The sequence below is a fragment of the Leuciscus leuciscus genome, assembly GCF_965113295.1.
Source record: "Leuciscus leuciscus genome assembly, chromosome: 20".
NCBI classification, from domain to species: domain Eukaryota; kingdom Metazoa; phylum Chordata; class Actinopteri; order Cypriniformes; family Leuciscidae; genus Leuciscus; species Leuciscus leuciscus.
The window spans coordinates 35,482,628-35,505,374 of record NC_138744.1 but is presented as its reverse complement, the minus strand read 5'-3'; the positions used below and the strand labels follow the sequence as shown (position 1 = coordinate 35,505,374).

General features: G+C 39.1%; 1 protein-coding gene and 1 long non-coding RNA gene across 2 annotated transcripts in view; both read right to left on the bottom strand.

Moving 5' to 3' along the window:
• The window catches only part of LOC309483423, a 309,493-nt gene that overhangs the window by 5,243 nt on the left and 281,503 nt on the right, over positions 1 to 22,747 (bottom strand). The gene's annotated exons all lie outside the window — the stretch shown is intronic.
• Positions 1,200 to 19,538, bottom strand: fam110d (family with sequence similarity 110 member D). Its single transcript, XM_082149234.1, has 2 exons — positions 19,407 to 19,538; positions 1,200 to 5,929 (listed from the first exon to the last, which is right to left on the bottom strand). Exon 2 carries the CDS (start codon positions 5,285 to 5,287, stop codon positions 4,004 to 4,006), a length of 1,284 nt encoding a protein of 427 aa, XP_082005360.1. The 5' UTR covers positions 5,288 to 5,929; positions 19,407 to 19,538; the 3' UTR covers positions 1,200 to 4,003.

The window sequence follows — 22,747 nt, the reverse complement described above, 5'->3', positions numbered from 1 at the left end:
TGGATGTCAGGAAGACGACTGCTGTTTCATTCACATGTGAATCTGACGGAAGAGAGGAAAGAGAGAGAGGTGGGGTGGAAGAGGTAACCTGATCAGCCCAGCAAAACAGAAGAGTTATTTTTAGGGGTTTTTTTAAGTTGATGTGGTGCATTGGTGCATTTACTGAAGTGCTTTACATGTTGTGCGAATGCTTTCAGAATAACAGGCACTTGAGCTTCAGCGACAAATGAGCTGTGTGCTGGAAAGAGACAAGAAAATGGCAGGATTTGACTGAGGTGAGACTCAAATGAGGAGCGGTTCAAAATTATGTAGATTTATTGTGACCCATTTTGCCCAAAAGTTGTTTAGCAACTGAGTTGTGTTTTTTTAACAACACTGAAGACTAGAAAGAAATCTAAGACTGACAAGTGTGTAATCATCAGCTCTGTACTGGCATGCAGCTCTCACTTTGATTTATAGCATTAGACATTTGGACCGTGCAATCATTTTTATTTCCACTGACATCATCTTCAGGGTTTCCTCACCTTACACACTCATCTGGTGTGGGAAATATGACACAACCCATGCAGGCTTTTGTCTGTGATACTGAATAATGATTTAAAATATTAATCTTACAGACTGCACTTACCAAGAGCAATTTCTATATCATTCAAAAGTCTGAGGTCAATAAGATTATTATAATTTTTTTTAAAGAAATTTTAATTTTAATTTTAAAATGATCAAAAAGCACCAAAAAAAAAAAGTCATGTTACAAAAAAGAAAATCTATTCAATGCTGTTCTTTTGAACCACCTAATTTTTGTATTTTTTTTTATCATGGTGCTCAAAAATATATAAGATTTCAGCATTGATAATAAGAAATGTTTCTTGAGCGGCAAATCATCATATTATAATGATTTCAGTAGGATCATGTGACACTGAAGACTGGAGTAATGATGCTGCTTAAATTCAATTTTGATTACAGAAATAAATTACATTTTAAAACATATTCAAATAAAAGTTATTTTAAATAGTAATAATATTTTACAATATTACTGTTTTACTGTATTTTTGATGCAGCCTTGATAAGCATAAGAGAGTACTTAAAAACAAACATTCATATTTTATGTAGACATTGGAAATCCATCTTAAAATTCCCAGATATTTCCAGGTTTACCCACTATACAACATAGTTATCAAACACAAAACACAACCAGCTAGTCATTCAGAAATAGGACTTTATTTGAATTTGATCTGTAATATCTCTTTAGGTTGAAATCTAAATTCTTCTTTATGGACACATATACAAACTTACATGGAGTGTAAACATACATGCAAGAGAGAGATTTCGGGTGCTCGGGAACACTGAATGCATCTTGGACGTTGGGGATGAAAAAGTGTAGGAATTCTGAAAGGAAAGATCACAGTTGTTTCTCTGCGGGCCGCAGTCTGACCTGTGCATGCCGCAGCGGACCTTTGCTTCATTTATCAGTGGGTTTCATAGAGACTGATTCATTACCACAAAGGAGAATCAGTGTCTGAATGATGTTTAGATGGGGAGGCGTGTTCAAAGGTCTCCGTCAATATGAGAACACATCAGCATCTCCCACACTGGGAGTGAAAGTCCGCCCATCTGATCTCTTGCTGTCATGTCTTCCTCTGCTTTGCTCAAATTGAACTTTACTGAACTTTTGTGAGTTAAACACCAAAGCAGCGTAACCAAGTGCATACTGAAGACTGCATTGCCACAGGAACGGTCATTTGCATTAAAAATATGCTTTTCCTTGAGTCAAATGTGCAACCAACCATGATTTATCATCACAGTAATCAAAGTAACACTAATATTTACCAAACACGGGAGTGAAATTGAGCAATTTAGGGGCAAAATAATAGCCGTTCAAAACCCTAGTGAGCTGCTTACCTAGAGATTGCCAGATTTTCAATGCCTTTTATTTTAAGTCTCCCTTAATAATTAATATTTTGAGCTACCTTGATGTTCAGAGCAAAAAGACAATGCTTTGTAAAAATAGTTTTTGCAAAAAATCTAGTTACCGCAACATGCATCCAGCCCAAATATGGCAATTGCTTTTGGATTAGAACAGGGGGGAAATCTAATCTAAATATATAGTGTTCTGTACTGAAAATTATTGATCAAAAATATGGCATTTCACCCAGTATTTACTAACTCTTTAGATTAGCAACATGTTGATGTCAAACTCATGATTCTCTCTAAGCAGCTCGATAAGGTTTGGAAACATATCGTACATCAGTTCACAGCACATTTCTTTGGCATAAGTTAATGAAACTCAAAATCAGGTTGTTTTTAAGGCCCTGCATATTTATTTGCACACACTCAGACAGTGTTAAAAATACGTATCATAGCAGTATATATAGCTCTCGCTCCGTCTCTCTTTCTCCAAATCAGTGCATTAATATCCCCACAGGGGTGCTCTGTGTGTTTGTTCCAACGCCTGCGTTAAAGGAAAAAAGGCAACACAGAAACTAAACTGGGACATTTGGGAAATGAGGTACACATGGTTCATTTAACACTCATGCATTGGGTTTCCCAGCCCCAGAAAAAAGCTTAGTGGTTTTCAATGTTAAATTATTCATCAGATGACATGTTCTTTAAGTTACGCTCAACAAATAATTGTTTCTGAACTGAAGTAACAGGACGGACTCATATCTTTATATATACAGAGAACAAGAGATGACACCACAATCACCCCTATACAGTGCACTAAAAGATCAGAAACCATAGTGGACATTATTGAGTGTACTCATTCAATCCCACAATGCATTGCAATAAGTGGGCAACAGATATACACTCAACAGCTAGAGAATAGCCATGCAATGTGAGAGTGAGGGCCAGATGTACGTACATTTGCGAACGCAGCGTTAATAGCGCCATGGTCAAGACGCAGAAAGCGCTTGATATGAAACCGCAGTGTGCGTGTCATGTACCAAACCTGCGGTTCATCAGGTAATCAGCGCCTGTCCCCACCCACTATACCGTAAATTGCGCGTATTTTAACGTGCAATTGAATGGGCCTCCTCCTTTCTTTCCATCATGGATCAGCCACCAAGTCAGGCAAAACAGCGAAAACAAAAATGTAGCTGCTGGAATGGAATGTGTACGCTGAGATGCGATGTCATCTTTGATTTCTTCCAGTAGGCTAACTGTAGCTGCTTAATCTGTAACGCTTAATAGTTTAGTTTTCACTCAACTGAAAAAGTGTGATTCTTGTGGCAAAAATCTTTTCAGCTCATCTCCTTAGCCTATGTCTTCGTCTTGTTCGGATTACTGCTGCCATTTCACCAGGAGGCATATGCCAGGAAACCCGCTTCCTAAGTTACACCTGCTTTTAAGAGGCAGAGAATTTTCAACGCAAAATAGAGGTGCGCTTTCACTGGCTTTTTCTGTACATAACACGGAATACATAATTAGGCGCAGTTAACGTTTCCCCTCCCATCTCTTTATGTGACACTCCCACTTTCCCCTTGACCATCCCATGAATGCATATGCATGACACGAAAAGCGCATTTTGCCATTTTCAGTTCCCGTGACAGGCAGTCTGCGCTTTTATCTCGGTGCGTCCTGTTCGTACATACCTCGCCATGGTTTTACACGAACTTTGCGAAACAAATACGCCAGAAGTGGGCGCAAAAGCGTTGGTACATCTGGCCCTGAGAGTCTTGCCAGAAGTTGGCGTCCACAGCAAAATTTGTTTACTTGTTTTCATTTAATCCCTTTAAGTGGACTATATTAGTAAACTAATGTATGGAATAGTGAATGCGGGTATAAGGGGGCGATTTCAGACATAGCCACAGTGTAAGTCGTGACAAGAAGTGTCGGTTTGCAGCTTCATGTGTGACTGACACAAAGTAATATAAATGTTCTCATACTGGCTGTGAAAAGCAAAGAAAATCTCTTAAATACAAATGTCCCACATGAAATAAATACAGCACAGTTTTCCGTATTGGAACACAGCTCCAAAAAAGTTTCAGTTCAGTTCCCGTGATAATCAAACAGTAGACTCTTTAGGACCCTCTTGGGCTGCGTTCCTGCAGCCGTAGAGCCACTTTATGACCCGTGCATTTCTCTCAATAATTGAGACACCTGTAGGGATCTGTTCGGCCAGTTCCTCCTGGAAAAGCCCTTCCCCGGAGTGTCGGGAAAACTCACTGGGCTCCGAGCCGCCGCCTCCGACGCTCCTCAGTAGCAGCGAGAGCGTGTCGATTGAACTGGCCCCTTTTAGAAAGTTTTCCGGTCCGAGCCTCTCCACCAAATCGAAGTCCAATCCACAGTAGTCAAAGAAGCGTTCCTGCTCGGACATGGCTAGCGAGCAGCGTAGTCGTAATTCTGACTTGGACCGTTTCAAATCGGCCCGTATCCGAGGAATGACGGGCTTCCATGGATCCATGTCGTTATTGTTGGAGTTGCCCATGCTGTTTCGTATACTGTTGATCTTAGATAGCTTCTCTTGAAAACCAGAGTTGTTGTTTTGTGTCTCTGGCGTCGAGTGCTCTTGCTCAGATTTGCTCGATCGTCTGGTCTCGTTTCCACCGTCGACAGTGACTTTGTCATTGGACCAGGACATTCGCGAATCCCCGTCTCGAGAGGAAGACGCCTTCTCCTCATTTATCACCAGTTTTTGAGCCTCGTTCCGGCTGTTCTTTTCACGCATGGATCCCTGGAAGAGCCGTCGCACGAAACTGTAGCCCTTGACCTCCACATTGGGGTTGCCGTTTTCGCCACCACTGCTGGGACTCCTGCACTCTTTCTTCTGTCTGTAAATGACCAGGGAGTCTGGACGCAGCATGCGCTTGCCGTTACTCCTGCGCATTATTGGAGCACTATGTGGGGCAACTAATGGAGCAATGATTGGCGTTCTTGGGGAAGGTACAGGAGGCTTATTTGCATTGTTGCGATTGTTGGTTTCCACATCAGTTTCATTCTGACAGTTCTCTTTCCTGGAGTCATCCTCATTTTCATCCCTCACGAACTGCGGTGCAGAGAAAGGCGCCATTTGATTTCGAGGTGGGAGAACGGGAGTTGAAGGAGTGGACACAGAGAAGTTTCGACGGGGCACTGGTGGAGGGGTTGCACAGGGCACTAATACGGGCTCCTGCTTGGTGTTTATGACCTGTTGACTCTTGACGTACTTCGCCTTGTCTGCTTCCAGCCGCTCTACAGCGCTAATGGACCGACCCCTGCTTCCGGCATCCATCTGCCTGCGAAGGTAATCCGGCCCCTTGTTTAGGAGCCGCAGTGGAGAAGGTGAACCAACGGGAGTTAAGGGCTTCATTTTAGAGTTCTGGAAAAATGCATCCAAACAGAAAGGACAAAGCAACTGCTTTGCCCTACAAAGAGAAGGAAACCCTCTTGCAAACTACAGTTTCAATGCTTCTTCAAGATCTGACGTGTCTCAGAATAGTAGCAGGATTTTTATCCATTTATAGTATCCCTATGAATGTAGATTTTTCGGCATTTTGAAAATCTGAGAGGTTTAAGCGACAGAGTTGGCTGTTGGGCTTTGCTATATTTAGTCTCTTTACTGGGCGCTTTTGGGAAAGGGACAAATCTCCATGCAGTATTTACACAGGCATTGGCATAAGGAAATCCTTTTTCTGCAATCCAAAATCTCAAATCCCAAATGAGATGTTCCCTTCACCACAGAGTATCAGAAATAGCCGTCGATGTTCGCTTTCCCCTCTTGTTTGGTCTTTTTTAACTTCCTCTCTTCTGTTGATCTTTTCAGAGAAGGTCGTCTTGGGGGAAGAGAGCTAATGAGCTTGATTATTTGCTTTTTGATAGCCGTCTAAGGTCTTTGGGTTTGGCTCCTATTGTCCTGCGACGTTACGGTTGGGTTGACCTATACAGCTGGCACCGGGGCACTTCAGAATTTGATAGACAGAGGTCCTGTGCTTCTCCCTCTATACCTGGAGCCCTGTGAAAACAAAAACGGTAGAGACACAGTTCAGTCTTTTTAGCATTTCTCAAGGGAGATCTAATCTCCCAAGGCGTAGGCCATATGGCAGTGTGGATAGAAGTCCCTGTAGCTTTTTGTGATCCGGTGCAGTTGGCAGAAATGCATGTCTGGGGTCACAGCAGTGCCATTAGCTCATGCATGGACTGAGTTGACATCCCAATGCTTGAACTAGTCCTAAATAACCGTTCACTCGTACAAATGTGCTGTCCTGCTCTGAATGAATATGCATAATGCATGACCTACACAGTGAAGTCTGGATTGACATTATAATTTTGCTAGTGGAATTTTACCCTCAGATGCATTTAGAAAGTCTATTAAAGGAAACTGTGACCATGTGCACACAGACTGCAGAGGTAATGGCCTTCACCATCAGCATTAGCTTAACCCACATGCCACATTTGCATTCCTTAAGGGCTTTGCTAAATAATGCATGACTGCGTCCATATTTTGTAGACCCCAAATTTCCTTTAAAGACGTAGTGGGACCATTTAATGTATTTAATTTTGAACACACTGCAGTGGCTTTTACAACTCTACAAAACTCTGCATGGTTTTACTGCTTACTAATAGAACAGCAGAATATGATTGCAAAGCAAGAATTTTAGCTTAAAACAATTTTGATTGCATGGTTGGTTCTGAAAGGGAAGACTTTCAAAACATGATGCATCAAAGTGCTATTTTTGTACACCCTTGAAGGAAAAAAAAACAGCATTTTCAAGTGAATATGCCCCTGTGACCTAGTAAACGGGAAGAACTGCAGAACTCTCTTTGTTTGCCAGTTTCACTATGAAGAGTAGTCATTTACTGCAACTAAAAACAGGTGTGCGCTGTTCAATTGCGAGCTCTATTTTTTCAGTATTCAGACTTAGTGAAAAAAAAAAAAGGAAATCCACTACAAAGACAAAAATCTGAAGGAGAAAAAATACCTAAGATAAAAGAAAGCTCATGCACTTAAGATGACTTTGTACCCTATAAATATAGCACCTCTCTTGTACCTCGAACTCCCCCCCGCCCTTGAAGCCCTTCGCTATAAATCCAGTCAAAAGGGGAACTGCAACATTTTCCAGATGTCAGACAGTCCCGGGAAAAGCGGCCATTGTTTGGGAAAGTTCCGGGAAAGAATTCTGAACAGGTGTTGAGCATGAGATGGATCTGGATTCAGGGACTTTCAGAAAGTGTTGAGCAACAGGGTGTCTAAACCCAGAAAACGGCACTTGTTTACTCAGTTGGGCTGAGAAATGCGGCTACAACAGCCTCAATATTTTTCACTCTTTGGATTTTATGATATTCAAATATATGTTTGCTCTGAAATGGCTTAAAACAGATTTTATTAGATGAACCATCAGTCAATTAGACACAAAATGTTTAATACAAAAAAGGTTTTTACAAAAATCTAAACTAATTTTTCATTTATATGCAATGCAAAATAATAAACAGCAATATCTTCCATTATTTATATATATATATATATATATATATATATATATATATATATATATATATATATATAAATCATAATACTGTGACAACAGGGCACATTTTTAAGTGTTGATTCAAATGAATCACTGAAACAAAGTTTTGGACTAGCCTAAATCATTAAAACAGACATTTTAACCAATTCATGGAAATTAATATTACTTACTGACTTTACTGTTCTTGCTATGAGACACAATAAAAACATGTCTTAAAACTCATACTTACAAGCCAAAAGATTGTGAGATACATTGTGAATATTAGATATGATGCTCAGCCCATTGTGAGTTGCGCATGATAAATCATCAGAATAACCCGTCAGGTTCATGTAATTGAAATATGCTGCACAAACTACCACACAGTAGCGTGTTTCATAACTATCACACACTATTATTAGTCGTATCTACATCACTCTGCACTCAAGGCCATTATTGGCTTGTAGATGCATTACATCATTAATATAGATCTTTCCAAAACAGCGTTAAAGCTATTTGAATGCTGGATCGTCGTGTTTAGGATGGAAACGGGGCTAATGATAGCCGAGCAGAGGCTTAAATTAAAACATGCTCTGAGAGATTTACTGACTGATAGAATAAATCACTGGGAAATTCTCCTTCAGGCACCAAACATCTCCAAAACAGGGCCTAACAATGCACTTATTATAACAAAACTCTTAATATGTAGGTTCAGCGAGTCATGTGAGCTGATTCAAAGAAGAAATGAGAGGTCTGACTGATTCACACAGATGATGTCCTGCTATTGATCCAATATGAATCAGTTCAGTTGATTCATTAAAAAAAAGAAAACCACATCAATCAGCCTATTTGTTCATGAACTGGACATTCAAATCTTAAAGGGTTAGTTCACACAAAAATTAAAATTTTGTCAGTAATTACTCCCCCTCATGTTGTTCCAACCCCGTAAGACCTTCGTTCATCTTCGGAACACAAATTAAGATATTTTTGATTAAATCTGAGAGCTGGATCACTCCTCCATAGGCTTCTAAGACACTATAACTTGCTGGCCCAGAAAATGCATTAAAGAGATTGTTAATATAGTCAAAGTGGCTCCAGTGGCTCAATCTTAAGTTTATAAAGCGACGAGAATACTTTTTGTGCGCAAAAAACCCCCAAAAATAACGACTTTATTCCACTATTCATTTCCTTCTCTCTGGGCCTCGACTTTTTTCACGTAGTGTTTTAGCGCAGCGCTTCTGTGTTGCACGTCACACGCATCACACACATGACCAGCGTCGGCCAATAGTGAGTCTACGTGTGACGTGCAACACAGACGCGCTGCGCTAAAACACTACGTGAACTCACTCGAGGCCCAGAGAGAAGGAAATGAATAGTGGAATAAAGTTCCACGTTATTTTTGTTTGTTTTTTTGCGCACAAAAAGTATTCTCGTCGCTTTATAAACTTAAGATTGAGCCACTGTAGTCACTTGGACTATATTAACGATGTCTTTAATGCATTTTCTGGGCCAGCAAGTTATAGTGTCTTAGAAGCCTATGGAGGAGTGAGCCAGCTCTCAGATTGAATAAAAAAATATCTTAATTTGTGTTCCGAAGATGAACAAAGGTCTTACGGGGTTGGAACAACATGAGGGTGAGTAATTACTGACAGAATTTTCATTTTTGGGTGAACAAACCCTTTAAGCTCATAACTCACCAAAAACAAAGTGTGAGACTAAAAATATGAAAATAAAGTAAGCTGCAGGATTTTGAACATTTAAAGAAAAGTTTCTGTTTAGCACTGATCTAAAGAAGGTCAAGACATTACAGTTCACACCATCATCTCCCACAGCGTCTGCTCCTTCACAATGGCCTCTATCACTCTCTAAAGAGGCACATTAGTGACATGAAACTTGGTCTGTGCTCCTCTCTCTTTTGAGGGCTGAACTGCGCTGGTAATAGCAGCGTCTCTGGGCCGCGACGGCTTGTAATTAACCTCTGCTAATCCAGCCTCCTCTCATCTCAATGGCTTTCAGTGAAGCTGGTGGGCAGGTCGTCTGCCAGCAGGGGTGGTGAAAGCAGACGACCAACAAGGTCAAAGAGAAACCAGATGTTTTCTGTCAAGCTGCATCTAAGCTATGATCTCCTGAAGACTTCACGCAACGTAGGAACACAACCATAAAAGGCCTCGTTTCTGGTTGAATATCCTGAAATGTGTTAGATTATGGAAGGGAAATGATTCACAGTCGCATGTGTTGTTTGGTACAGTTTGCTGTAAACCAAATCTTAATGGTGTTCATGATAGGGATGCTTGATTGTGGCAAAAACAATCTATATATTATTCCAAATATTATTTATTATTATTATATAAAAATTAACTGTTTATGTTTAATAAATGTTTTTATATTTTAGAATCATTGAGATACTATTATAGTTTTGTTATTTTTTCAATTGGTTAGCATTTTTCCATTTTTATGTGAAAATTGTAGTAAAAATTGTGTTATTGTAATTGTATTATTGTTTTTTTTAAATATGTCTTTATAGTTTTTAATATTTTTTTTTTAGTTTTAGTTATTTTAATACATAAATTTAGTTATTGTACATCAAAAAATAGGATTTTAGGATTTTATTTCAAGTAACAAATTTTTTTTTAATGGTTTGTTTTAGTTAATAACTCTGAAAATAATATTAATAATAAAAAAACCTTTTCTTTTTCTTTGTCCAACAGAAAATATTCAATTCTGGAATTGAAAACCAGTAAATATTCAAGTCAATGTCAGTATGAATAACATTTTAATGTTTTGGGAATAATATAATAGTTCCAGATATTAAAACAAGCCCCTGTTATGAATTTCAATTGAAAGATATTGCATCCAGTTGATAAAACTTTAAAGCTTAATCAAAAGCATCCACAAACGTGTCTGTCCCACCCAGTCTGAGCAGCCCAATTACACATAAATGTCCCGTGTTGGATATAAAACTACAAAAGCTTCAGTCAGGACGTCCATCACAGACCAAATCCTGCATTATTTATGGGCTTGGACAAAAGCCCCCTCTGGCTCTGGAGATGAGATGCTGAACCGAACGCCGTGGCTCATTAGTAAGAAAAACAGGCCGAAAGAAAACACATGACAATAAAACTGAACAGACACAAACACTCTTAACAACACAAAGGCAGAGCTAGCATATATCTCCTCACTCTTGAGAGCCATTATGTAGCTGATGTATGATGGGTGGGGTGATGGACTGGTGTACGGGCCACAGGAGGGTCACAAGGGAGCTCTTTAAAACACAACAGACCCCCCTAAACCCTCTCCAAATGATGTGGTGGACACTTAACTGACCCCATTGTCATTCAAACGTGACCAATGCGAGTCGCTGGATTGCCGGAGACTTCCATGGGCTTGTCAAATGATCAGTGTTTACACCTGGTATTAACACCCGTCTCGGCTGATCCGATCACAGTCGCTCAGCGGTGAATGCAGGTGTGAACGGGCTCCGGAACGTTCTGCGATCCAGTCGCTCAAACTAACACTAAAGCAGTGTTAGTTTAGGTGGAAGACAAAGGCTTAATTAAAAATAAAACAGACCAACTATCCTTCCGTAATCTTATCTAACATATGTCAGTTTCAATGAGAAAAATAATTGGATAATGAAAAGAGTGTAACATTATTTGATTATAATTATGAAGACTTATTATTTTCATTGGAACAAATATAAAAATTTTTTTTTTTTTTTTTTTTTACACTAATTTTTATTTAACTTTTAGTTATTTTAGTACATCAAGTTAAACTAAATGAAAACGAAATATTGCTTTTGGTAACTAGCTGAAATAAAATAAGAAATGATAAAATAATAAAAAAATTAATAAAAAAAAACATTAAAAAGTTACATTACAAAAATTACATTTTTTTTTAATGGTTTGTTTTTAGTTAACGAATAACTCTGATGCCGAGGTTGTCATAAACATTTGCCAGGCGAATCTTAGAAAGCCATCAGGAATATATTTAATCTCAAAAGCCATACAAAACAATTATCCTAAAAATGCTTAATTTTCTTTTTGCACAATATAATTCCATGTCAATTAATACAATTATCATAAATTAAACTTTAAGCACCTACTTTAACCAAGTTTTCATTACTGTAAAAAATAAACATAATTCCCATTAAATGTAAATTCAAAGTTAAAATGCAAATGTTCTAAACGACAACAACAAAAAGTGGTTTATTGACCTATAAATTAACCATTGAGCTAAATACAGTTTTTAAAAGAACTGATTGATACATTTGGAGAAGTGTATACATATACATTCACATCTATGAACTGTTTCTTTGGTCTTTTAACTCGAGATGTTTTCCTGCGATTCGCTAAATCATTAACACGGAACTGAGTAATGTGTAATGTAACAAGCTGAATGTGAATGTGTGAATGAATTAATGTAGTTCTCAGGCTTATCTATTTCGACGCTCACACCTGGGGAAAATCGATTTAAGATAAACACTACTGTAAAAACACACGTGTAGGAAAAACCTGCTCCTGTTATCTGTTCAGCATGCTCTCCTTCTGCAGATGTTTCCGCTCTTTATCACACTCACTTGCTTTATAGTCGTCTTTTTTAAACACAGTCTTTCCTCATACTTGTGACTTACTCAAAATGTAGTAAGCTAAATGCATGAACGCAAGTGTAATTTTGCACACAATCTCTAGTACATGCCGTCTGTCGTCTGATTGATAGTTCATACATTTATTTTTTTTACTAAGTAAAAGTTATTTTAGTTTAATTGTAAAAACGTTCACCATCGGGTCGTGGTTCACATTGCTGTGAAATCTTTAATGATTTATATTTATTTATTTTGTTAGTAATATTTTAAGATGAACACTTACTGGACTGAAGCAACTTAGATTTACTCGATTATACTGTATATATTTTTTGAAAAATCTGTGAGTATCAAATATCATCAGACTTTTGAGGAAGGCTTTTGTTTTCCCCTCCATATTCTCAGTATATAATTACTATATGAGCCATAAAGCCTGATCAATACCAAATATGATACAAAACATAAACATGCAAACTTTTTAGTTTAAATATTTTGTCTAAAGGTTCAATAACTGTTCCAATCCATTCTGACTATTATCTGTATATCAGGCATTACAGGGTTAAGAGGTTGTGTAAAGGCATTAACACATCACATCATTGGACTTTACCCTATTTTTCCATTAGTTACGTCATAAACCGCTTTGGTTCCTTCTTTATGCCAAAGATATGCCTGATAAATTTCCCCAGTATAAAACAAAAAACTCTACAACACAAAGTATCCTCCTCTGAATCTTCAATAGATGCATGAGACCTGGACTCCATCCATGGCTCAGTGCCGGAAGCTTAAGGCAGGAAGAGAAGGAGTTGCCCTCAGCCATGAGTGAGGTGCTAAAGGTTGTGCATGTCTATTATAGCCGAGGAAAAACACAAAGAGGCATGGAAATGTCTTGCTTTTCCTGAGAGAAAAGCACACGTCTTGTGTGTGCAATGAAAGGAAAGGCGAGGTTTTGAATAGGGCTTCACTATATTGAAATGAAAGAGATTTTTTGTATTCTATTGTATTTTGTAATTTGTTCTTCACCGGATGACTTGAATAGCTCTATTTGGAAATAATTGAACATTCTAGAATGATTTTGTCGGGAGATTTTAATAAAAAGAGCCAAATATGAAAACGTTTTGGAGAAAAATTGGGGTGTTCAAACTTGGGTTTACTCTTAACAAGATCCAACTCAAACCATAAAGTTAACCATTGAGTTATTATTTACTCTCTTTCCATTTGAGTTTTTATAGGCTACATTCACACTGCTTTTGACCAATTCAATATGACTGAAAAAATATAATTATTATGATTTTATTGTGATATTGTAAAATGCATTAAATAAGAAATATATTTTTATAATACTATTGTACTGTAAAATAAAAAATGGAGTAAATTTTTTTTTTACTGTAAAATTACAATACTAATATTTACATCTTAACTTCTTCATTTTCAAACGTATACAGTCATGCTTTTATTTTGCCAGTAAATAAATAAATGCGCTGCCGCTTTGCTGTATGCGCATTCACACATGAAACATGAACAAAAATAATCATTAGTTACATGCATGTAAATGATGCGCTTCACTCTGAAACCACATATATTTACTTATATTTTATGAATTGAGAATCGCACTAAGAATCACAATATATATTTTATTTTGATATATCATCCAGCCCTAGTTAAGAACTTCTGGTTCTGAGGACTAATGCATATGTATGTATTTGAGATATAGCTTATGCATCCTCATCTTTCATGTCTAAGTGAGCGGTTTGTGGCTAGAATAAGCCTAGATATCGTTCTGCAAACAGGCATAACTCGAACTAGAGAGTCTCTGCACAGGCCTGTTCTGCTTCTGGAGATTGTCTAAATTATTAATTTCTGAATCCAATCCAAATGTTCACATTGCAGTATTGTAAATCTGCCTAATTTTACTGTGCATGTAAATTTTACACAGGGAGTTTGGTCTACTTACTCTGCCCATAACAAAGGTTTGCCGTATAAATTTTTTTTTTTTTTTTTAAGTCTAATAAAAAGCATCTGACGTGAAATACTAATTTAATAATATTCTGGCCACGTAAAGGAGAAAAGTCATCATTTGATCTACATGCAGCCTTTAAGAATCAACAAAACTGAATTTTACAGACTGTCAGTGAAGCAAAGGGCAAAAAGAGCAATTTAAACACAGTATTCCAGCTGATCAAATTACATTACGGATAATGTAAAAGGTTAAGTCTTAACTTGATTGGCATGATCCAGAAAAAAACTGCTCTCATGGGGTAGAAGTGATAAAAGTTGAGTTTATTCCTCCAGATAAATTGCCTGTATGTTTTAAGCATGTTTTCACAGCGCTTGCTGACTATGCCAGACACATGTTAAAGTCACTGCAGACCCAAGTGTTAACGTGACTTGTGATGGGGTCAGAGGGGTCATGATGGGCTGATGGGGGAAGGATCCAGTCCTCCTGTCTAACATCAAACCATCAAATGGGACACAACAATCCTGAATCCAATTTTCACTCAGTGACAACAAACACAAAACACTACCAGTGATATTGCATCGATTACCCATTGTGACCTGAATCCAATGGCCCATAAAAACACTTAACAAATCAACAGTAAGTTGGCAGTACAGATAAGTATGGGAGAGTTCATATTTAAATAGAAGCAATAATTATCTATTCTATCAGCCTTTTCTCAACTTAGAGGAAACTTATACTTCTCAGAGGTTCCTCTTTCATACCTCAGAAGACTTAAAGGGATAGTTCACCCCAAAATGAAAATTCTGTCATTAATTACTCGCCCTCATGTTTTTCCAAACCCATGAGTCTTTCGTTCATCTTCGTAACTTCTGTCCCTCCATTGACATCAACGCAACTACCACTTTGATGCTTCAAAAAGTTAATAAAGAGATCGTAAAACTAATCCATATGAATTGTTCGCTCAGATTTCATCAAAAAAAATCTTCAAATGTGTTCTGAAGATGATTGAAAGTCTAATGGGTTTGGAACGACATGAGGGTGAGTAATTAATGACAGAATGTTCATGTTTGGGTGAAATATCTCTTAAACTGACATGAGTAAATAATGAGTTTTAAGTTTGGGATACATTTTTCCTCTCCTAAAAATTTAAATGAAAGCCAGCTCGCAATCACTCTCAAACGCCATGTGATTCACTGCCATTTCTTCTTGCTTCATAACCTCCACCGAACCTGTCAGCTGTCCTGTCTCATTAGCCGCTAGTCTGGCTCGTTGGTCGCAAACAGACCCAAAGTGCCACAGAAATAGCCCTTAATCTCCCCTCCAGCCCCCCACCACATCAGCAAAGCCAGCGTCGAGTTGAGGGAAAGATCATTGGTTACCGGCCCTGTCAGAACAATGTCTTGTGAGCGTGACAAAGGACACAAGCCTCTTCATGTGTGATGAAGGATCCGTGCGGCGCTAGGTTTGATTGGACCTGGCAGGACGGCAGTGCTACCTCACCGAACCCAGGACAATTAAAGGGATGTGTGACTATGAGCGACCCACTCCCACAGCTGTCAGTCAGACCCAAGGGGACGTCCCGCATTGGGATTTGTCCATTTAATATTAATACTAAAGAGAGTAAATAAATCATGAAGGAAAAAAAAAAAGACTAGATGACTACAGTACATAGAGAGTGAAATGCATCAGTCAGCCCATTAAACACACACACATAAATATGGAATAAAAAATTAGGTAACACTTTAGTTTAGGGTCCAATTCTCACTATGAACTAGTTGCTTATTAGCATGCTTATTACTAGGATATTGGCTGTTTATTAGTATAAAGCACATATTAATGCCTTATTCTGCATGACCATATTCTACATCCCTTAATCTAAATTTAACAACTAATAACTATTAATAAGCAGAAATTAGGAGTTTATTGAGGCAAAAGTCATAGTTAATAGTTAGTTAATAGTGAGAATTGGACCCTAAACTAAAGTGTGACCAAAAATTAAATAAAAGTAATTTTGACTTTAGCTCACAATTCGCATTTCTGAGGAAAAAACGTAAGATATGTGAGAGATAAACAAGATAAAAAGTTAGCTTTTTTTAATTCAGTGACGGAAACAAAGAAACCGAATTCTAAGATGTAAATGCAGAATTCAGAGAAAAAAGTTAAAAAATAAAAACAGAATTCTGAGGGAAAAACTCAGATTTGTGAGATATAAACTTATTTTTGAGTTTATGGCCTGGTTTCACAGACAGGGTTTAGATTAAGCCAGGATTAAGCCTTAGTTTAGGACATCTAAGAAGCTTTTATAAATGTGCCTTGAAAAAAACAAAAATAATTATTGGTGTGCATCTTGAGACAAAACAATGACACTGACATATTTTAAGATATGCCAGTGCAAGTTTCAGTTAAAACAGCTCATACATGCATTTTAGTCTGGGACTAGCTTAAACCTTGTCTGAGAAACCAGGGGTATAACTTTCAATTGCAAGATAAAAGTCAGATTTGTGAGGTGTCCATTTTTTTTATTTTAATTCCTTTGAACAAACAAACTTCCATATACCCATAAGGTGGTCACTTTAAAGAATCCGCAAGACCCTTCAACCTCTAATTAGTAACCTGAGCTTCACACTTTTAACACGCAGCCACACATTAGTGCTACAAATGTGAAGTTTCCTTTTGGGGAAATGACTGTTTACGTGATTGCACTCGAACGGCTGAAAGAAGAGAGCAACATTTGGCTTGATGGAGTTTGCGAGATAAAAAAAAAAACAGCTGCTGCCTTTCCGTCCTGGACCCATAAAAGACATTTGCGGGACACAGTATCACAGCAGTTAAGACTGATGTGGTCACACCGGGATGAGTATGTGTTTGTGGAATCTCTGAGATGGAAAAGGCCTGGAAAACAACTGGTCAGAAGCGTGTTCCCTACATAGGGTTCACTTCCAGTCAGTAGGGGTTACAGCGTGGGCCATGCATCCCGGAAGCCGGAGTGGCTCCGCACTTGCATGTAATCTGAAAAAGGTCATTGCACACGGCCCGTGGGCTTCTCTTCTGTGTTTTGAGCGTCCGCCCCAGTGGTAATCCAAGTCCTTTCGCATTTATTCATCTCAAAGTGGTTGTCAGCACCTCAGATGAGATGCAGCCAGTTAAGATCTGCTACTTTATATAGTAGAAAATTATAAATAATATACATATATTTGTTTTCTCTTTTTATAAGTGACAAATAAAATAACACGTGTGATCCACATATTTCACATGTGCTTTTAACATGTTTTTACATGTTAAATTTCATATGTGCAAAATCACATGTGCATCACATCCATGTGACCACATTAGTTTTTGCACATGTGAAGTTCATGTGTTTTTTTTTCTGTAAGGGACCTTAGAAGAGAGATAATATATATATATTTGAGCATGATTAATCGTAAAAAAAATTGCGATCTCGACTCATGTACTCATCTCGAAGCTTTGACAAGTACGATCACAGTGAACATTCAGATCAGATCTGTGTTGGGGCTGCTGGCTGCTGAGCCAGAGAGGGCAGTTGTCATGAAACAGCTTCATAAACAGTCTTTACTCCACACAGGATCATTATTTCTGTGTTACAGTAATTGAAATGATCACAGAAGTAATCACTGGGATAAAAGTTTATAGCTCTGATATGAACATTGATGTCTACGATGATGCCTGAGGCCTGTCACTGATAATAAAAAGCATGCATTAAAACAGGGTTGTAACTTTTGCAGTGAACTTCAGGTCATTGCATTCAGCAACACTGTAAAGAGTTTATTGTAGTTTGCCAGTTGATACTGGAGCTTAATGTAGGCAACACCACAATATCTTAAAACATCTGCACAATGATAGGAAAGGCAACAGAGGAGCATCGTAGCCCTCAGCATCATGCTGATGTTTACATTTTACATGCATCTGCACATCAGACACGTGTTTATCCTATTCTGGGGCTTGGAAGACAATACACCAGCATGAAGAGACCTCACTTGTGGTTCAAGAACAGATGAAATCCCTGCGTTTGGTCTACTTTTTGGAGTGTTTAGACTGGTTTCGAGTGGGTAATACTGCTGACCTTGCGGAAAGTTAGTGCATGGTCTGTGCACCTAAACTAAGTAAAACCCTCTGGAAGGGGAGGGTTACTTATGAGCATTACCCTATCCATTTACACATAACAATGCATTAAAACCATACAAATTGAGAAAAGACTCTTAATTTAATAAAGTCTTTTTGGATTTGTCTCAATTGTATTAGGCTACTGCGTCTGGGGTTTCCACAAAAAAAACAAAAAAACTTTTGTGGTCAGTCTGGTCACCTCACTTTTTTCTACCTGGAGTCTATTATTTTGTTTAAAGCTTCTCCTACAACACCAACCCAACTCATCCTTATACCTTTTTTGCACTGTTTAACCTTCAGGTAATAAACTTACCTAATTTCCTAGTCTAGATGAGAGCAGAGGTCATACTCCATGCAGAAACAGCTCCCTCTCTAAAAATGTTGTATTTAGGTCAAAATCTTGCATTTCCAAAACAACATTTTGTTATAGTACTTTCTCAGTTAATAGTTTCTCTCATCTCTGTTTAATGTGTTAAACTGCGGCTCTGTTCCAAAACCAAATGAGCGCTCTTGCTGTCTGTCTACTGCCTATACACAAGCTGCTGCCTTTTAAGGCCGCATCCTAACTGACTGTATGAGAGATTTGGCACATTCTAGACATGAAATACGTTCTTCATTCAGTAGATAAAGGTATGGGAATTTAGTCTCAGCAAGTCATTATTATTGCAATTCGGTTTGGTGCCGCTAGAGGCGCAGGATTTACATACTACCTTTAAGGGAGAAAAAAATTATTCTTAAACACATTTTTAAATAAATACTATAACATTGAGTAAATGATAAACCAGACTAATTAAGTTATTACAGACATTAATATTCATTCATCTGAAGAATAAATAAAAATCAACCATTTAAATGTAATGGAAAATATGCCCATGTTCTACTTTATGCATATGCAAATTACATTAAAGCACCAACATATTCCGTTTTCAAAACTATCAATATTATGCAATTCATGCAGATAGGCTGATTTAGGCTAGGCTATATGGAAGAAGAAGAAAAATCTCACCTATTAATTAATTTATCTTTCTTATTTAAACGCACAGACTTATAATCTTTATCTCCAATAGTATCCACATAAACCTCAACGAAAGCTGCAGTGACATCAATTATTTATAGAAAACAAAAATAATAATGTCCGATTCGTACATCAAACTGAACTTAGTATATTTTTAAGATCAATGGCCGTTTATGTTGAATGAACACAAACTCACGCCTGTAAATTAAAGTCGCTATAAATGCTGAATGAACATTAACATGAACATGTTCAACATGAACATCTGATCGGATATTTATTCACTGCTCGTGCACTAAGTGCTAGACTTGCGCTTACCGTGTGTCGTGATCCGTATCCACATGTGAAAGCTCTGGTAATCTCCGTTTACTGACTAACACGAGCTGTGTCTCATTGGTTTGTGAATCTGAACTGAATCCCGGAGGAGCGTCAGTGGCTCGTGGATGTACCGGGATCATCCCACTACTGTGGGCGGGCAGGTATGAGTGTAAACTGACCCCCAGCACAAACACGACAGCAGAGGGGGATTGTTTGGGGGGATTGACCTGCACTACAACACACAAAAGTGTTTAAACAGGTAGATTTATATCCATATACCGGCGACAAGCATTGTCATTGCATTAGATGGAAAAAATAATACATTTTTCATAGTCACACTTTTTACTCTGGTGTATATTTCTCAGGATAGGTTTCACAAACCTTAAAAGCATGGACTACAAATGTGTTTCTGAACCTTTCCCTGCTGACTCCCCCACCCAACCCCCCACCACAACCACACACACACACACACACTTTCTCCCCGTTTTTTTTTTTTTTTTTTTTTTGAGTTTTTGAGTTTTGGTGATTTTTTAAGTAAGTTTACACAATCATTCTACTATAACTTGAGGGGAGCAGACTTCATATCCTCTAAAAATCACCAAAACACCATTTTGATTAGTCACTGACTAAAAATAAAGAAAAGTGAATGTTGGTCTGAGAAAAACATAATGCATTACATTTGAAGTGTCCAAGTACTTTTCAACGTCACTGTACTTGTCAATCTGTGCATACTGTGTATGTTTGTAATGCTTTTGCTAAACATATTGAATCTTAAAATTGTTTGGTGAACAGGGTTACTCTTGGGTTTTTGTCAACATGCAGTCTTGGGACAAATTTAATTTACGAGATTAATCAATTACACCCAGCATTATAAATCATCTAAATATAGACTACTACTTTTTGTTTTGCACAAATTTGGATGGTGAATAGATAACTGCAGATAAATGGATAACCATGATAAGCTATCAGCAACGGCTCCTCCTCCAAAACATTACTCAGAAGAAGCTCAGCGCTGGCTGACCGTCTACGTCTGAGCATGTTGTTCATGCAGTAATGAAGAGAATGTTAAGATTAGATTAGTGTTTAATGTTTGGTGAACCTTGGCTCCATAATGTTGTTGGGATTGCATAAAGGTACCCTGCGGGGGATCATCAGGAAATTAGGGGTGGGAGACAGGCCCGTCAAAGTGGGAGAGTACAGATAATAGTGCATGGAATGCATTTACAAATTTTTAACTCCATAATTAATTCCTAATGGAGGATACATGGGTTATGGTTACTAAAGCCATAAAAGTATTTTCGTTACTTGAAATATAATAAACGTTAACTAATATAAAATAAAATATATAATAAATTTAAAATACAAAAATAAAAACAATAATGTTCTCAAGCGTTTTCCAAAAGTTGCTTGTCCTCACTGAAATATCATCATATTAGGGCTGTTCGACGGCGCTACTTTTCCATTGTTTTTCAATTGAAACGTGTGCTAGACGGGCGTCTTCAACTGTTGAGCTTGTGTCTTTTGCAGGGTCTCGCACATGATGTGGCATTCTAAAAACACACACTCAGGTTAAAAATAGGTCTGTCATGACAAATCTCTGAGTGTTTGGCATGGAAATGGATTTGACAGTGTTGATATGTTTGGTCTTGGAGGAATAGATCTGCTACGCTGCTGCAGAGCAAGTATGAGACTTACACACGACACGCTGCTGTGAGCAAGTAAGACATGCTGCTGCTGTTCAATATACTGTAGCGTAGATGAATTACCCGTAGCAGATCTATACAGGTGGAGCTGGGAAAGTGGAGGGTTTCTGAAAGCACACTGCAACTTCTGCAGCGAATGCTGACTAGTATTTGAAGGTTGAGCAGCGAGCTCATTGGCTACTGATACAGCAGGAACCAATCAGCTGCGCACCTATAGAGAATGATGTGATTGCAAGCAGAATTAGTTAAAGAACCTATCAGCCATAGGTTATCTAGAATTACCATCTAGAGTTTCATGACAGAACTTTGTATTATTTATTTTTTAAATGTTTCTCGTGTTTTTAACAGCAAAAACATGTTCTGTGTGAACCGGCCCTTACTGTGCATGAATACAACTTTTAAAATGCATATTCATGCATACATTCACCATCGGCCTCGCAGAGCCTACCAACACCCCTCCACAAAATTCAGAGCCACGTCCCAAAATGACCGCCATTCCTGAGTCTCTTCACGTCATGCCTGCTGAGCCTGAGCTCCTTCACATCATGCCTGCCGAACCTGAGCTTCTTCACATCATGCCTGCCGAGCCTGAGCTCCTTCACATCATGCCTGCTGAGCCTGAGCTCCTTCACATCATGCCTGCCGAACATGAGCTCCTTCACATCATGCCTGCTGAGCCTGAGCTCCTTCACATCATGCCTGCCGAACATGAGCTTCTTCACATCATGTCAGCAGCGCCTGTGCTTCAGACGAGATGGCTACCCTTCCACGGAGGCTGTCTACGAAATGCTCAGCCCTGAACGACCAGCTCCGCCCTGGGCCCCTGAGCTGCTGGCTCCGCCCTGGGCCCCTGAACTGCTGGCTCCGCCCTGGGCCCCTGAATTGCCAGCTCTGCCCTGGGCCCCTGAACTGCAATCTCCGCCCTGGGCCCCTGAACTGCCGCCTCCGCCCTGGGCCCCTGAACTGCCAGCTCTGCCCTGGGCCCCTGAACTGCCTCCTCCGCCCTGGGCCCCTGAACTGCCGCCTCCGCCTTGGGCCCCTGAACTGCCGCCTCCGGCCTGGGCCCTTGAACTGCCGACTCCGCCCTGGGCCCCTGAACTGCCGCCTCTGCCCTTGGCCCCTGAACTGCCGACTCCGCCCTTGGCCCCTGAACTGCCAGCTCTGCACTGGGCCCCTGAACTGCAATCTCCACCCTGGGCCCCTGAACTGCAATCTCCGCCCTGGGCCCCTGAACTGCAATCTCCACCCTAGGCCCCTGAACTGCCAGCTCCGCCCTTGGCCCCTGAACTGCCGACTCCGCCCTTGGCCCCTGAACTGCCGACTCCGCCCTTAGCCCCTGAACTGCTGCCTCCGCCCTTGGCCCCTGAACTGCCAGCTCTGCACTGGGCCCCTGAACTGCAATCTCCGCCCTGGGCCCCTGTACTGCAATCTCCGCCCTAGGCCCCTGAACTGCCAGCTCCGTGCTGGGCCCCTGAACTGCAATCTCCGCAACACGAAAACGTATTAGTGTGGACAGGGCCATAGATATATGCACAATATGCATCACATGACTAAACATACATTGTCATTTGCAAATACCTGAATTTTTAAACAGTCTACACAACAATGTGAAAACACAAAACAATGTTTTCAAATTTA

Bases quoted from the DNA above. Each gene is read 5' to 3' on its own strand.
- fam110d (XM_082149234.1), bottom strand. From the start codon at position 5,287: ATGAAGCCCTTAACTCCCGTTGGTTCACCTTCTCCACTGCGGCTCCTA.